This window comes from Polyodon spathula, chromosome 21 (assembly GCF_017654505.1).
Source record: "Polyodon spathula isolate WHYD16114869_AA chromosome 21, ASM1765450v1, whole genome shotgun sequence".
In the NCBI taxonomy this organism is placed as follows: domain Eukaryota; kingdom Metazoa; phylum Chordata; class Actinopteri; order Acipenseriformes; family Polyodontidae; genus Polyodon; species Polyodon spathula.
This window is the reverse complement of record NC_054554.1, coordinates 22,784,778-22,802,784: the sequence shown is the minus strand read 5'-3', so window position 1 is coordinate 22,802,784 and position 18,007 is coordinate 22,784,778. Positions and strand designations below refer to the sequence as shown.

The 18,007-nt window shown below is 36.7% G+C and overlaps 1 protein-coding gene across 3 annotated transcripts in view; it reads left to right on the top strand.

Annotated features, from left to right (window-relative positions):
* The window catches only part of LOC121296396 (growth arrest-specific protein 7-like), a 116,093-nt gene that overhangs the window by 58,483 nt on the left and 39,603 nt on the right, over nucleotides 1–18,007 (top strand). For all 3 annotated transcript variants that reach the window (XM_041221908.1, XM_041221909.1, XM_041221910.1), the window contains exons 3-5: nucleotides 12,473–12,550; nucleotides 15,478–15,563; nucleotides 16,579–16,632. In XM_041221908.1, the coding sequence (XP_041077842.1) occupies nucleotides 12,473–12,550; nucleotides 15,478–15,563; nucleotides 16,579–16,632 (218 nt within the window). The remainder of the gene's footprint in view (nucleotides 1–12,472; nucleotides 12,551–15,477; nucleotides 15,564–16,578; nucleotides 16,633–18,007) is intronic.

The window sequence follows — 18,007 nt, the reverse complement described above, 5'->3', positions numbered from 1 at the left end:
GTTGGTGAGAAGGAAAGAGGCTGTCAGTGTGGAGAGACCTGGGTGGCTAAGAGAAAAGTTAGTGTTTAAACCTTTTTGTTTGTGTTGCAGTGTGACAAAAAAAAAAAAAAAAAAAAAAAAAAAGTTTTGTGACTGGTAAACGGCTTAGTTGTCCAGTTTATTAGTTTAAGGAATGTGCAAAGTTTAGTTAGTACTCCATGTGGGATTATTTTTCTTTTATTTCTGTAAAATAATAAAATGACACGAAAGTGCTTAAAAAACTTAAATTTCTGTGTCTGGGGCAAACAAACCTTTATGTAAAGTCTTTCACAATATATATGATACATTTTTCTAGTCTAAGGTTTTGTTAATATATCTTTTTTGTACTTCTGCACAATTTAACAGATTTTCTAGTTCTGAGTGTTTGCACAATTATTTCTGGTTCTCATCTGGTGCATAGACTCAGCATCACAATGTCATAAAATCAAAAAAAAAAATTCCACACTCGGTTTTCTGGATTCAATCATCCATAAAGTTTCACTCCACCTCCTGCCTTTTGTTAAAAAATAAAAATAAAAATAAACAAATAAACAAATAAATAAATAACGTTATGGGTAAAATTGAATCCTGGAAATTGACTGCAGACTTTATCTTGATTTGACAAGTTATGTTTTTTTCACATTCGCTAATAGAACAATTCTAACTATTGTATTTGTCCATTGTCTTATTTTTATGTTTTACAAAGATGATACTGTACCTCTGTCTGAAAACACTCATAAGATATTAGTTGAATATGTCATATTGCAAGAATTAGCTAGATGCAAGTTTTTAAAAGACACAAGCCCAAATGTGTGTTGTGTAATTAGAATTGTGTTTCAGATGATGGTGTTTGTATTTCTTGAGGTTCATGATATTGGCAAAGGCATGGTAGTGGATAGCTAAGTGTAATGGACTGAACACAGAGTACAGCAGCACAGCATGTCATGTTATGCCACAGGGAAGTTGTACACATGTATATTTTTCCACAGTAAACATATAAGAACAGGCAGGTCACAGAGTCGAAGCTAAATGAAACTGCTGAGTGCTCCGATCTCCTGCTATTAAAAAAACACACAATTGTAGAGCTCTCTCCCCTTTATGTCGTGTAGTTTATTTGTACTTGACTCAGAGCACTTTCCACTCAGATAACCTCTGGCAGGTGCCATTTGAAGTAATCATAATAATAAATAGTCTTAAATAAAGTCCTTGCAGTTTTCATAGCTTTTCCATTTAAAATCTTATGGTATTCATTTGTTGCAATGAGCTTTACTGTCTTATTAAAGACCCTTTATTGGCCATAATAGTAAGCTTTCATTTGAGCACAGGAGTATTTAGTACATGTTTAAAAACATCTATATTAGACTATTCCTAGATGTATCTGCTACTGTATTTTGAAAGAAATACAATATTATCAGCAAACAAAGCAGTCAAGTATTTATTTCAGTAAAACTCAGCTGGTACAGTGTCATTGCTGCATCTATTGCTATTTTTAACAAAAAAACAAAGTCCTGTTAAATGTACTGTACTTTCATTATATTGACTATGGTAGACTGTGACTGTCACACATTGGCCCTTACCTTGTGAAATAATAAGAGTGGATTAAAAAATGATGTCTGTCAACTGAATTGGCAAGAGAGAAATCTCCAAATACGGTACAGGTAGGCTTAATTAAAAAATGCAAGTAAACAACATGAGTAGTGTAGTTTGGGCACGATGCCTTAGATTATTCATTTTCCCTGGATAATTAGTCTTATTCCAAGGGAAGTGAGCTCTTGTCTGGGTATGGAGCCAACACTGGCATCACCAAGAGCTCGTGAGTCAAGCTGTAGTCCACATCTGGATGAAAGTTTGTGAAAGAAAAAGAAACAAACATTACTTGAAGTTTAGACTGGAGTCACGAAACCTGTGTTCATTAATAATCGGGCAATCAAACTCTTTTTCTATATTTTAATATTGTAATTAGCAAAAGATCCTAACCCTGATCCTAACACTATTACATGGTTCTAACCAATGCTTTGTAACCCAAACCTCTTATTGTCTTTATGCAACCCCCAAATTCAGTATTTATTATTTTGTGTGGTGTTCAGTGTGCCTTGTTAAAAAGAAAACAACATGAAATGAATTACTGCACCCTTTTAGAGCAACCATGACCTCCTGCTGCTTATTTCAATCTTTCCTAAGATTAGTGAAAACTTGCCAAGGATGTTAAAAATATTTTAAATAGCCACTTTTAAATAGCAGACTTACTAAGTAAACCGAGACAGGTGTAAATCATAGATGGGTTAATTCCCTGTTTAATGACTTTCAAAATTGCAGTACATAAGATGAATACACTACTTGAAAAGTATGAATATATTAGCAAACCCTGATATTGATGTGATACAGCCATCTGAAATGTCTTTGTATCAGATTGTTTGTATCAAGATAGTTTGTATCAGATGAAAATAATGTCACTTTAAAATTTAACTGTTTTTTTTTTAGATCAAATTTTTATTTGGAAAACGGAAGTACAATACAATAAAACAAAACAACAAAACATTCCCCTCCCACCCCCCTTCACAGGACCCCGAGAATCCACATCAGACATTGAGAGCTGAGGACTGGTTTATCAGCAATTTAGTAGTATCTGCGGCCACTTCCCAGGCCTGTACAGTCCCCCCCCTGGCCCCATGAACACGAGCTATAGAAAGCTCCATATAATTAATGTGAAGGAATGCAAGGGTCCATTGACGCCAGGGCAGGGAATGCAGAGGCTGCCAGCGCAGGGCTAACATTTTCTTAGCAGCAGTAAGGCTGGCCAGCCAAATCCGCTTTTGCTGTAGAGAAAGATCAAGTGATGAATCATCATTTAACAAAAGGACTAAAGGGTAGTGGATAAAGTTGAACAAACTCGATCCCAGAATACAGCCACATCCGGACATTCCCAAATCACGTGAAAAAAGGTGCCCATGGCTCCCTGGGGACTAAGCGCACACAACGGGGTATCAGTGAGTTTCATTTGGAATCGAGGGGTTAGATATTTTGTGAATAAAATTGAAATGGATCAGCTGGTTATTAGGGTTTTCGGCAGCACAGCAAGATTATCCCAAACAGTCTCCCAGCAAATGCCTACGTTTGTAGAAGTTATGTCCCTATTCCAAATAGCATCAATCACCAAAGGCTCCCCGTGTTCAGCATATCATGTAAAGCATGAGATGGTAACTCTGTCCCCCAGGGAACACCATAGACACGCATTGCAGTGCGAAGAGGTAAATAAAAAAAGAATGAAGTACTTGGTAAATTATATTGCAATTGCAGATTCAACCAAGTATATACAAAATAAATTGGGGGGGGGGGGGGGATAACCTTGTACTTACATAGGAAGATTGGGTAAATATTTGCAGGTTTCAATAATTCACGGACTTGGAGGGAATTTTGCTGGAAAAATATAGCCTGTTTTTTTTTTTTTTTTTTATTACCCCTAGACAAAAGACACATCAGACAGGTGCACAATCAATGTGCTGGAGAAAGTGTGAGAGACAAGAGGCCAATCACTCTCATATATTCTAGTCCATATATGCAGGGATACTGGTGCAGTATAGGAGAGGATTTAAAGGAAATTCTTGATTTTTAAATTCCTCGAGAGTTCCTCTGTGTTGTACTTAGGAAATGTTTCTTTTGGATTAATAAAAAAGGACAGATATTTGTTGGGAATACTTTTAGCAGCAAGTAAAAAAGAGGCACCAATAGTGGAAGATTGGATAGATATTATACATGACATTTACCTAATGGAAAAAAATGACTTTTTCTTTAAATCTGCAAACAGAAAAGTTTGTAAAATACTGGACAAAATGGATTATGTTTGTAACAGCTCTGAGACCTGACTTTGTACTATGAAGGCAACCCTAAAACTACACAAAAGGACAACTGACAATGTACAGCATCTCCCTGGGCAAATTGTAAATAGTTCATAAAAGACAAAAAACAATAGGAAAATTGACTTTTTTTTGTCTGAAACAAATACGTAAAATTGTATGTTACCTTCCTCTTTTCCTACTAAATAAAGAGAAAAAAATCAGAAATCAGAGATCGATATGCACGAAAGTACAAAATAAATATGAGTGGCAAAGTGGTTAATGGTGTGCAGGTGCAGGTGATCAATAATCAGACAAACAACAATAATCCAGGTGAAATGAAGGTTTAATTGTATAATCCAATGCCTGATGGCTAAGAGCAGTAAACAATAACAATGGTAGTGAAGCAATGTAGCGGTGTGTATTGGTTATTTATAATCCACGGGTTTGCCCCGAAATAATAAGAGTCCCATTTCAGTTCACCCACACGTAACACATACAAACACAAGCAGCAGTCCACAGTGCATGCTCTAGTGCCCGTGGTGAATACAGTTCTTTAGTGACAACAAAAGTGCAGTGTTGTTGATTCGGGTCCTTTGGCGACAGCTCCGGATCATGTTAGCCGTCCAAATAATTACAATCTTATTAACGACAAACAAAAGCAAACAAAAACACTCATGGTTCAAGGCCATTTAACATAACCATTCACAAAGGAACAGATCACATCACTACGTCCCCTTTTTAGAACGTCACCCATTACCACTTGGTCAACGAGTACATCCGCTCCTCCAATCCGTGGATGCCTGCCGTTTCCCGTCCAGGTCATTGAGTTTGTGTACCATAGCTTTGCCCCCTTTCTAGATGGCCGACTTCCACCTAACCCTGTCATCTAGGGTATTCTGTTCCCTTTATGCAGCTGCCTTGCAGGTTGGGAGGGAGATCTAACACCAAGAATCATTTGATCTTTGTCACAACGGGTCCAAAAAAAAAACAATGTCATGCATGCTGGGAATAGGTCAATCAGGTTACTGTCCTCCAGGTCTGCAATTTTATCCTCTATCCGGCCTGGCCTCACATACTGTAATAGCTCTCTTGTTACTGATCACAGATGCACGGAGAGCAGTCAGATCTGTCTTAGGTCTTTAATTCTTGGATAAAGGACGAAAACTTTGCATGGTGGTAATCGTGGAAGCAGTCTCGAGACCTGTGTTTTCAAACAGGATAATATATGCTTGAAATACTGACGAGTCTGAAACATGCACGCCTCGACAATGGAGGTCGGATCCTGCTCTTTTCCCCCTTGGATGGAGAAGATGAGTGTGGTATAGGTTTCTTTTGAACGAGTTTGACATCCTGGTTATGTCAGACAGGTGACAGTAGAAAAAACTAGTGAGAGCTGAGTTTTAATATTTTAGAATAACAAAATAAACAACGGGAGGCGAGAAGATCTTCTACACAGCCATCGTTCACAAAGGTCAAGTGAACCCCTTTTTAATTCTTATTTAACTGTATATTGAAAGTAGAAAGTAAGTTTACCACATCAATGATATGGTGCATTGTGTGGTAAACTTTATTTCTAATTATCCTGTATATGACTTGATTGAAAATTTGTGACGCAGCTTTTCTAATGTGAGTTTGAATGGCGTCTGCTTTGAAATCTATAGCACTTTCTAAAAAGTGATATGAGTGCACAATCACTATTTGATGCACTGTTATTATAATGCTGCAATTGAAAAAAATAAAGATGTTATTTATACTTATATAATGCTGCCGTGGGAAAAAAAATTGTTATGCTGTAATTTATATTGTTATAATGCAAACACATTATTTATTTAAGTTCTATTGAAATGTAATTCAATTTTTCATAATAACAAAAACCTGTATTTTTTTTAACTAAAGCCTTTTTTTTAAAAAAACTGTCCAAATTGCTTATTTGAGGGGGAAGAATGAAAAATCAGCAAAAAAAGAGAAACATTTTGACATGGAAATTGACTAAGTACATGGGCAGCTGGTGGTTAAACATTGACAGTAATGCATGTGAAAGCCCGTGTACGGTACATTTTATTAATTGCATAGATTAATTCATTTATCAATGATCTTTTACTGCTAGGTCAGCCATTCCCATGTTGTCTAATCTGGGACCACCTTACAGTTTAGGGACATGTGTAAAGAATGTTTGAGCGGTCTGTTGGTAACAGCTCCACAGCATGAGCCCACCCTGTTGGATAGCTTCATGGCCTTACATAGGGGTCGATTTGATCAACCTGCTGGAGAAATCTATAGATAATGTTAGAGGTTTGTTGAGAAGCTGTGCCATGTGCACAGCAGATTATCAGTTTAGGGTAGAGGGGGAGTAGTGAGTAGGGAATAATCAGAGATTTACTCACAGACCACTATAGGCTATGGGGAAAATCTTGTGTTTTCATAATCCGAACCAGTGTACTGTTCTGTTACATTGATCTTTAGAGTGTTGGTGTGCCTGCTTTTCACAGTTGTATTTGTAACACACAAACACTAAATTGTTATACCAGTATTTGTACTTTTTTTTTTTTTTTAATTTTATTTTTGTGCCTGTTTAATTTTGTCTGAAATTAGATGTCACTCTGAAAGCTGAACTATAGTTTGTTTTAGTTGGCAGACTTACTAATTGCATAACCATATGCTAGACACTTCTACATCTCTGAATGTTACCCTACAAGCACACAAAGCTAACAAAAGAATTCCTGTAAATCGCACCTAATGTGTCATTTTGACATTTCGCAGGTAACACATTTTCCTACATAAAAGAAGCATGTGTTATGGAAAAGGTTAATTTGATTTGTTATTGGGTTTTTTTTTCACATAACGGAATGCAGACAGATTTTAAAACACTTCTTAGGAAAATCAGTGATTGGTACAGGGAATTTCATGCCAAAGAGGTCTTAAAATAAAAAAAATTAAAATAATTCCTGTAATGTGTGCAGCTTTCATATGCTGTAATAAAATTGAAATTATGGAAACGCTTTGTAGATCTATGTGCTTTAAACTTCAGGCACGCTTCACAGCCTATGCCGAAAATAAGCAATTCTCATAATGCAATAAATACTGAAAAAAAAAAAAAAACCTTAAAACCCTTACTGATGTTTAATAGGATTTATGTAGCATACTGTCTCACAAACCAATTTGAAACTACTACTTAAGTCATATCAAGGCTCTGTCCTGCCAAGATAGTATAGAGTCCTGATTTGTACCTGACAATTATCCCACCCTGGTAATATGAAGCTAGTTGATCAAAGTGCTGATGTTCTTTTTCATTGATTATACAGGCGACAGTCTAGAAAAGTATATATTATACAATAGATATATGTGGATGGAGATGAAATTCTGGTAATTGTGACCAATGGAAGATAGATAATTAAGCAAAGTACATACAAAACAAATGTTTCATTTATGCTAGTTTCAGACCAGTGTACTGGGGAGCCAGAACACAAGCATAAGCCACTGAGAGAAAAGCAGTTGTAAAGGGTTTGACATGCGCATTCCCAAATGAAAGAATGTGCCAAGGTCACCAAGTGATAAACAGACATTTCATTGTTAAGTATATGTTTATGCCTTGAATAAATAACAGGATTTGTGTTTACAGGATTTCACTTTTGTTTGTTAAAGCTATTATAGGCTTTTTTTTTTTTTTAATGACTTCCACTAAAACCTAACAGAGGGTTTTTGTTTTTTTTACACTGGGATAGACCGATTCCGAGGGGTAGTATGGGGACACAGAATCAGTTGCACATGCATCAACACATCACACAGAGAACCACTTCATCAACATAGTCTAGGTCAATGCGCCCATTTAGTTACAACAGCAAAGTTCAACAAGTACATTGTGAAAATAGGAAGGACTTTTAATGTTTTTCTAATACCAGAGTTGTAGCTGTTTCTAAAACTACTTGCACGTAAAAATGCAAGTGTGATATACAGACAGATAGCGTCTACTCCCATATTATGATGCACTCAATAACCTCAGCTAAGGAATGTTGTTAGCCAGTTTCATCAGTCAGAAAAGTGGTTCTTCATATGCAGAATTCTTAAGCCTGCCTGCCCTCAACTATATCCTCTGGTAATGTGCATGTTGAAGTGGAAATATTAATCATGTAGGTATATGCAAAAGCAAAACAAATTGTCCTCTTTAAGATTTGGCGTACACCATCTTAAACATCTGTTGGAAATGTGTTACTCATCATACTTTAAAATGTTTTCAAGCGTTTTTCCCATCTGTGTAAGATGGGTCAATAACTACATTAACCCACAGATATATTGGAGAAGGAAGATTTCTGCAGAGCCTTATGCCTCTTTTCCACTGTACAACCCAAAGATGTGCAAACAAATGGTGTACAAAAATTAACAGACCAACTGTACAGCTTTATCTTGTGTCGCTATATTTTGTAAATAATATTTAGGTATGTCTTTTTATAATTCATAAATATTACTGATTATATTGACTTGCTAAAGTTCAATTCGTTCTTTTGAAGGGGAAAAAATAAGGTTTTAAAAATGTGATTTGGCAAAGATATCCCATTTAAGGATAGTTGATTTTTGTTTGGGTGCTTAAAAGAAAAAAGAAAAAACATTGTGCAGCTGGATTTTGTTTGACTATATTTTTGTAAAAAAAGTTTGGAATTGTTTTATTGAAATTAAATGTTAAATGTTTTTATATTAATATAATAAAGGTCAAGGATGAGACATTTGGTAGAATTTTGTGTTTTTGAGTTTGTGAGTTAAGTGTACCATACACACAGTTATGTCCATTTGCTTCAAATCGTCAGAAATTCAGGCATACTTTCTCATTTCTGACGCCAGACTCCAAGTCTTCCTGAAAACTTCTATCTGCCTACAGAGAAACTAGTCCCAAGGCTGTACTTTTCTCTCATCACACTCGATGCCTGGCATGTTTGTTGTTTTTCTTTCTGGAGTGTACTGACTGATGCAACGTATTGATGAAAATCCTTAACCCCTCGCTTGGCTCGGCTCGCAGCTGGATTCAGATATCTGGTGAGGCTGGAGTTTGGTTCTCGTTCAGCTTGACAAATAGCCAGTGGAGAACCACCCATACCATTTCGATCTCTCACGGGTCTGATGTGCCAGTGGAGAAGGGGTATAAAGTATTTTAATGTAATCTGAGCTGTTGTCTACTCATGTGGGATCCAGAGACCACCAACAGAACAGGAAGAAAGGAAGAGCCTTAGATTATTTACTTCTGAGAATCTGCAAGTGCTTTTGTTATGCTAAATTGTTATGCTAAATTGTTTGATTGTAATAGCTGTGTCTCTTTGTTCTACTGTATGATTCTATACACCAGGAACATGCAGGTAAACTGATTTTTTTTTTTTTTAGATGAACCACATTGCCACAAGTCTTATGTGTAGTTTTTTCTCCAGTCTTAATTTTTAATCTGACATCGGTGAACACTTCTCTTTTTTTGCCACTATAAGCTATTTCCCTGTGCAGCACAAAGAGCAATTAACTTTAATTGATGATATTTTTATTCAGATTAGTTCTGAGCGCTTTGGGATGTTTTGAAATGCCTGGCAACTGATTGACATTGCTGAAACGTCTAATTTTCTCTTACACTTCACCATTCCGGTAGATGAATTTCAATGGCTACCAAAAGTTGTCGCTTTGTCCCTTTGTCACCTCAGTGACGTCACTCTAAAAATCTAAAACAAATCGATTCTGATCTAACAAGTACAGGGCTGGACAGTAAATTAGATATATGAACATGATACCACGATGATGATGATGATGATGGTGATGATGATGATGATGATGATGATGATGATGATGATGATAACACTAGTTTAGCTGATCAGTCTAAATTGATAAACCCGCAGTAAAGACTGCAGAGGCACCCATTTGGATAAACTCAGTGAGGGGTCAAACACAGGAGACAATACTAATAGTGATAAGCTGCTGGGTTTCAAATAGAGGTGTGCAATAATACTGATACACTGGTATATTGTATTATTAATCAAGAAATACAATAACTGGTATTTGAACAGCAATACCGTATTTCTAAACTGATTCAGGGAAACGTCTGTTGGAAAATGTTGGCTATTATCTTGCGAGATAAAATCAGATTTAAGCAGATTAAAAGAGACAAAGAATACATTCAAATATTTTTGGGCAAATGTAAATCCCCTAAATATATCTAAATACTGTTGTTGGTGTTTCTCTTTTTTTTTTTTTTTGGTTGTTTGTGAAAAGCAACTGTTTCTCGCAAACCCGACATTTTTTGCTGAAGTATATCGATATGCAGAAAATTATAGCATGTTGTCAGTATTTAATGCTTCAGGAATGTTCACACAGCATCTGTTGCAGAGAAAATAATAAATCACCCCACAGGGCAACTGAACAGAAATCTGCAATCTGACAGGTGTGGGGCAAAATTGTGAGAGTGGGTGCTCCTGGAATGTTAAATTGTAGTAAAAGGAGGATATAATAAACCAAGCCACAATATAGCAAATGCACAGTATTAGGGCAAACTTAAAAATTACTTTAGTCAAAGAGTGCTGTTTCCATTGTAAATGTGTCAAAAAATAAACTAATAATAATGTGTTGCTGTGAATTTAGTTGTATCATTAAAGCTGCATTCACACTAGAGTTAGTTTGTGTTCACAGTGCAGTTTGCAAGTGCACTCGGTTCATTTAGTTCTGGTTTGTGAACTAGATGTTTACAATATCCTGCAAGCATCTTGATATCTGGCAGCTATTGATGTATTGCTCGGGTTTTTAGATTCTTACATATTACTGTGGAAGAAAGCAATGATGAACAATGGAGGGGAGGCCAGGAAATCGAGGGAGAGCAGCCTCGCTGTCTTCAAGTGATCCCCAACCGCTGCTGGACATTTCGTTTTTGCTGTGCTTGTTTCCTCAGAATATGAACTAAACTAAGAGCAAAATGTTTACTTCTGAGTCAGGTTACCTTGCATAGATCGTTTCCTTTGTGTAAAAGGGCCAAGTCCAGCACATTGAGATTTAGCGAGCGAACCAGACTCACTTTGTTTGCCAAATGGACTGAGACCACCTCTTTAGGTGGCCTCGATATGATTCGTTGTTCACACTTTGTTGTTCACACTTCACACCAAACGTACTGGACCGCAGTTGTGACATATTGAAATAAAGTGTTGAAGATATTGTTTTGCACATTTTGTTATATCTTGAGTGAATTTTTTGTTTATGGATATTGGCTTCTGTTGTTACTCTATTTTTGACCTTTACAAGATAAAGACTGAGACCCAGAACTTTGAATACTAGAGTGCTAAGCAAGCTATACATACATACATTTGTAACTGGGCTAGGTGTGAACCAGTGACCTAGCATACTGCAAGTAAACATCCCATATAATCTGTAATGACCGCACATGACACAACACTGTACGTTACATACAAACATATAGTTTACATACATTGGAAGGTCTCATAGGTATACAGAAAACTGTGACCTTTTGGTATAAATTCATTCTTGAAGGCTATCTTTACAAATCTTAATTTCTCCTTCAAGACCGTTGGGAACTGGCAGTAGCCACATGGCAACTGGCATTACAATGGCTGCGTCAATTGGTTTCTGTCTTCCACATTGTAATTCATGTTTTCCAGTCTTTGTTGCTTATTCCACAGGGCCTATGAACAAAGAAGGCAGTCAATTCAGAAGCGACCCACTCATAGACAGGCTTGCTTGCTATTTATAATTTGAGGTTTTCCTCCCCCTCTTTGCCGGATTCTTTCTTTGCTGCACACAAGTAGGAGTTGTGATCCTGAACAAGCCTACAGCTTGTTTTGACCTACTTGAGGCTACTAATTTATCTGAATGAATGGCAGCAAGTGACTCGTAGTTTTACCTTATTCTGACACCTATTCTGTTATAAAAAATACATATCTTAATCCCCCATCCCCAACAATTGTGTGCACGTGTTGCACACATCGACACATACTGGCAAACACAGCAGTGGTTTAATTTACTCCTGTCTCTAGTTTTTCATTCAACTGTCAGTGCTATTCATAATAACCAAGTGGTATTGTGACCACTTCCTACAGGGACTAAACCACTCAGACCTAGCAAAGTAACATTCTTCATACATAGCTTCCTAAACGATCTAGAGTGAGAGCTGCTGACGTGGGTTGTTTTCTATTTGAGTCATTACAGTGAAAGAAGAAAAGTTTAGAAACCAAGTACTTGTAGATGCAGCAACATTTATTTCATTTTTTTACACAGAGGGAATTGTACTTGTTAATAATGGCTTTGCTAATGTACTCCAAGCTAAAACCTGTTAACAGCTTTAAAACAAAACAGAACTGTGTGTATTAATTCCAGTTATGACCTTGTGAGGTCTGTTTATCATTGTAGCTGTAGGAGTGCTCACCTCATAGCAGGCTTTAAAGCAAGCACTGTTAGTGGTGTTTTATTCAGTGACTTCTTCATGGTGGTGGAAACAGTATCATGATGCACCGCCACGGCTCAGTTCCTCACCAGTTATCCAATCCTCAGCAGGAAGGGATGGTGCCAGAGATTGAAACCACATCCTTCTTATTTTATCACCCACTGCTTCTAGTTTAACTTAAGTTAATATGTTGCCTTTATTTTGGTAGAAACTACCTGGGAACGACCAACCAACTCCCCTGGTACTCCAAAGAGCCCTCTGTCACAGAAGAACTCCATACCCACAGGTAGGATTGACCTGTTTCTTCTCCACTCCCATGCCCAGGGAATATGTCAAGGAAGATGATATAAAGGGGTTGCTTTCTAATAACATGGGTACTATACATTTTATTCTTTTACAAGTCATGTGAAATGTTTGAACTTCACACAACACACTGAAACTGTAAGTTACTTAATTTCAATGATATCGTTATTAGACAGTGCAAGAAAAAACCTTTATTCCAGTAAATAAGGTTTGCAGTACTGGTACCATTGGTACTAGGAAAAACTGATAAGAAACCAAGTTAAATAATGTGACCCACAAGATCCATTCGAGTCCCGGTCTTTATTACAAGCAGGTCCTAAATCAGTTAATTTAAATTGATGATGGTAAATTAACTAATTTAGCACCTGATTAGAACAAAAGCCAAGTTTCCCAGTTGGTGTGGCTCTGGGTGTTAAAGTCATCAAGAAAGAGAATGCCCTGCTGATACCTAAATCCATAAAGTGGGAAGGGAGTTTTTGTTGACGATTCCTGAACTGCCCGAGAAATGTCACTGCCTCAGATTATGTAGCAGACCTCGTCATTTTTCCTCAGTCCGGATGTTAATTACATTACACTAGTTACAGATGCTACAGATAATTCCACAAACTCACCTAAACAGCTGCTGACTAGGCATGGCAGATTGACTGCAGACAGTTAGAAGTGACGTTTATGTCCAGGTGTTCACCAAGACACCTAAAGTTTTTGAGAATACGCTGCCCATTGCATTACATACTGCACCAGCATCACTAAACAAAATCACATGAGCAAATCACAGTTTTTTTTTTTTTTTTAAATCAGTGCCTTGCTTTTGTTACAGTAGAGTCAGTCAGTGCAACTGGGAAAAGTAATCAGTTACATTGTTCTGCTTGTTTGTCTTGTTCACATGTTGGTTCTGAGGACGTTTTGAGCTCCTGCTCGACTAAAAGATCGATGTTCTAATGTGGTGAATAATACAGAGGCATGCGCAGTTAGACTGTAAAAACGAGGAGCCAACTCCATGACTGCGATATATCTGAACCCACAGTATAGCGAGGGCCGATATAATGAGGGGTGGGTGTAATCTTTGTTCTTTGAATTCCGGGTGCATCCTACCGAGCTCTCCCAAAGGACATGTAATTGTTACGATAATGCAATAAGCTTCCACCAAATCCTGCCTGCTTGGGGGTTGCCTTCCTCTGTGATAGGATAGCCAGCACTTCCGTGGAGTCCTTGTGCTCCCTGCGCTTGTTTTAGACAGTTCACAGACTTATGAAGTTTGAAAAGGAATCGCTGGATCTGAAATAAAAAAAAAAACAAAAAAACATTTAACATATTTTATGCAATATGGTTAGCTTTCCATGTATTGTAAGAAAGCAAGGCCAGTGTTCTTTCATTGATCTGGTTATCCTGTATTTACCCTGAGGCAAATTTTAATATGATTGATTTCAAAATCTTTATTCCAGAGAAAATAGGTACTGCCTTTGAACTCAAAGTTTCTTTATCATTTGCACTAATTTGTGGCATGAACAAGGGGAAGATGCAAGAACCATAACATTAAAAATATCATCTATGTATGAAGGCGTTTGTCAAAAACAAATATTGTACATTCTGGAGGCAATATTTAAAGTGCAAAATATTAAACATGGAAGTGGAAACTAATGGCAAAACCAAACCACCAGGATACATCAGAATTTGCTATCCTTACAGAGTAGTGACTTTTAAAAAGTACAAAAATACAAACACTATGAGAACTACGGGTAGGAAGGGATGAGGCTTGGTGGGTCAAGCAGCCTGATGAAACTTCTTATATAACTATAACACTGCACTATAACATGCATTATTATTATTATTATTATTATTATTATTATTATTATTATTATATTATAATTATTAATAATATAATATAATAATAATAATAATAATAATAATAATAATAATAATAATAATAACACTTAGCCTTTCAGAGATTTTTGTTTTTTAGATTAGAATCAGAGATATTATCGTAACCAGGCTGATTATAAACTTCAGATTCATTTTATTTATTTTATTCAGTTTATACTTTTAGCAGTGTAACATTCTCTCTTCGCTTTTGAAACCAAGTATGCAGTAAGTACTTCTTGCTATAAATATGTTATTAATTTATTTCTGTTGACAGTCACACAGATGTTTAGCTGCTTATATTTTATGCAGAATATATTATGATTTAGCAAAAGGACAAAAAGCTAGAAAACATCTGACTTAGTGGTATTATACACATTGATGTTGCTAGTTGATATTTTAAATTACCATTGTTTATATTCTGTTATTTCCTATTACAACAACCTGGTGCAAGTGAGCCCTGCAGCACTTTGACGTTCTCATTTGTTTATAGTAATCAACCATTTCTGTTGAAACAAATGGGCTGAACTGATTTCACACAGTGTAAATATTGTACAAGGATCACAACGAGAATCACACCTCTTATTTGCTGTTAGTGATTTAACATTTCCAGTTGGAAAACGATGCAAGTAAATGAAAGTATGTCAATTAATCGATTGAGATGTGAGCACATGCAAATCCAATTTCTTTCTGTGGGTGCCCAGAGGATAAGGCCTAAAGGAAAGTGTGTCTTGCTAAATACCTACATGCCAGATCTAAGCCAGGCAGTAATAAACCAAGACGTCTCAGTCACTAAGAATCAGCATGACAGAAGCTGTTACGCTTCTACTTTGCGAATCGTATTTTTGCATATAGAAGATAAGTGTGTTTCTTAACATGACAGTACTGCAGGAGTATTCCCTCTGAATACTGAATGCTACACACTGAGTTAATTTCACTATCTCTGGAGTTCTCAGTCATGCAACTTCTTACCTTACAAAGCTGGCATCCCTAGTGCTATCACTATCGTTTCATGGTGACTTATTGCTGCTTTTCAATTCCATTTTCTTACAGTTAATGGCTACCACACATCAGGAAGTCCATTACACCAGCCAGATCAGCCGCACCCGTCACTGAGAAAACCCAGCAGTGATCTACAGGTAGGATAAACACCATAGTGTAGTAGTCATAATGATTGTATCTTAATCCTATTAATTAGAGTCTATTCATATAAATCAGTGTGATAGTATTCCAGTTTTCAATATCCCACAAACGGTTTTGTTTCTCGTCCACTGTTTCCATGGGAAAGGTTTGTTGAAATTAAATGATGGCGCGACTTTGCTTGTATTACTGAGCAGTTCCAAAAAAACCCCAAAAAACTGAAAGATAATTGCTGAAAATAATTTGCAGTGTTTTTCTTGGTTTTTTTTCTAATTATTATTTTGTTAATTTGATTCTTGGTTAAACACACTACAAAGATATCAGAACCGTATTTGAAATGTTATCTAAATTAATAATTGCTTTTAAAACTTCCCATAGAACATGTAATATTTCCAAAATCGAGTCACGTGTGCACAAAACACAGAGCCTCCAGCAATGGCCTCTGGAGTAGTAATTCAAAATGAAAGATAACAGCATTGCCTGGATCTATCACTAAACACAAACAACCCCATTTGAAAAGCAGATCACTGCTTTTGTCCAGGGCTCAGTCTATATTAATCCTGGAGCCCTTCACAGTTTGTCACTTGCTGTATTGGAAAATAAAAACAAAAAAACATTACAAAGGTGTATTTTTTGAGCTCTGTTTGCTGATCACAATTAAGGCACTAAAGCCCTGCCTAGATTTCTTTCTAGAGGAAAGGGAGGTGTGGTGAAAATCTGTAGAGATAAATCCTTGTTTCCTAATGCAGCCCATGTGCTGCTTCACTGGGCACAGTGTGGATGCCTGGGGATGCAGGAAGGTCTGCTGCCACACTCTCGCTCTCAATTAGCTCGGTCCACGGTGACAGCCGTGCTGGAGTCAAGCTTCTCACAGTGCAACAACTGAACTCAGAGCAGGAGTAAGCTGGGATCAACAACAAACAACTACTACTACTACGACTGCCACTAAAAACTGTTTGAAAAATGTCAGAAACCGATGGCAGCTTTGATGATGCTTCTTGCCTCTCTCCACAGAGCCCAGGGTCGACGTCACCCTCAAAAAAACAGATCAAAGAAACCACTATCACTGTAAGTACTTAGAACACCAGAAAAAAATAAAAATAAATGTCAAGTAAACTGGGAGCATTGTTGTACCTGGATCTGTAAATACCTGGATTTCTGTACTTCTATCAGATGGGGAAGTTTGCTATTTATTTATTTTCTTTATTTAGTATTGGTTATTTGTATGAGATTAAGGGGTACACATCTTGGAATGCAGCAATTGAAAGGATAGGAAGGAAGTAAACAAAGGAAATGGCTATAATTTTCTTTTGCATTCCTCAAGCTTGTCACGCTAATCGGTGTTTCACTTTCTATTACTGCTTTTTAAGTTTAAAAAATAGGCAATATTAGAAATAGAAAGGGTACAGATATTGCTGCTATTTTATTTACTATTAGAATGTTAAAAGCTGCTTTAATTTTCAAGACTCATTGTTAAAAAATAATACAAAAATAATACATACAATAACTGCTTGTTTATGGTGCAAATTATTTAAATGTAAATATAGAAACATCTTATGCCTGTGCATGTTGATTGTTTGATTCTAATTTCAGAATTCAGCAATGTACCTGAAAAGATATGTGAACATTTGTTGAATTATTTCATGTAAAGTTTACATAGATTTGCTTACAAGCTAAAACCCCAAAGCAGTCCCAGTCTTGTTTCTAGCTCTGAGAGTAGAGACTTACGCTGGGTTGATGAAGGAAAACATAGCATGTACAGTTTCCATGGTGACGAAAGCGATACCATTGATTAATATGTGTTGAAACTGGGGGGAGGGAGATAAATCTTTAGGCTATTGTAAATCTAACACCAGATAATATAATTGTGATTGGATATATGACTTCTGATAATTAAATGAAAAATGAAGAATGGGTAATCAAAAAGGACAGTAGGATGGTTAAGCAAGCAGTAGTAAATATGGTGCTCATGGAGAGACATAAGTAACAGGAAACAGAAAATACCACAGGTGAGTGTAGGAGATAGCACCAGTCTCTCACTGCATTGTGTAGGTATGAAACATCACGGGCATTCCCTATACTGTATATTCAGCTGTTTACATCCCTCCGGTGCTGTGCTATTCCAAATATAAAGGCCTTTGCTTGGCAACAATGATGTAGCATGTCAGACTGGGGTGGAATGTCTTGTTTTAATGTAACTTGTATGACCAGCTTGGCTACAGATAGTTTTCATCTTATGAACTAGGTTTCCATGCCTGGCCTATGAATATGCCAGCCAGCACACTGGCACATTATGAATTATCAGGGTGTGTACCTTGGCTAAATGAGTTGACATGTGGACATGTCCTTCAGCATGCAAAAGGATATAGGTTTTAAATAGGTTTGTAAATAAATAAATAGCGCTGCTTGGGTGCTAGTTGCCACACTGTAATTATCGTGGGAC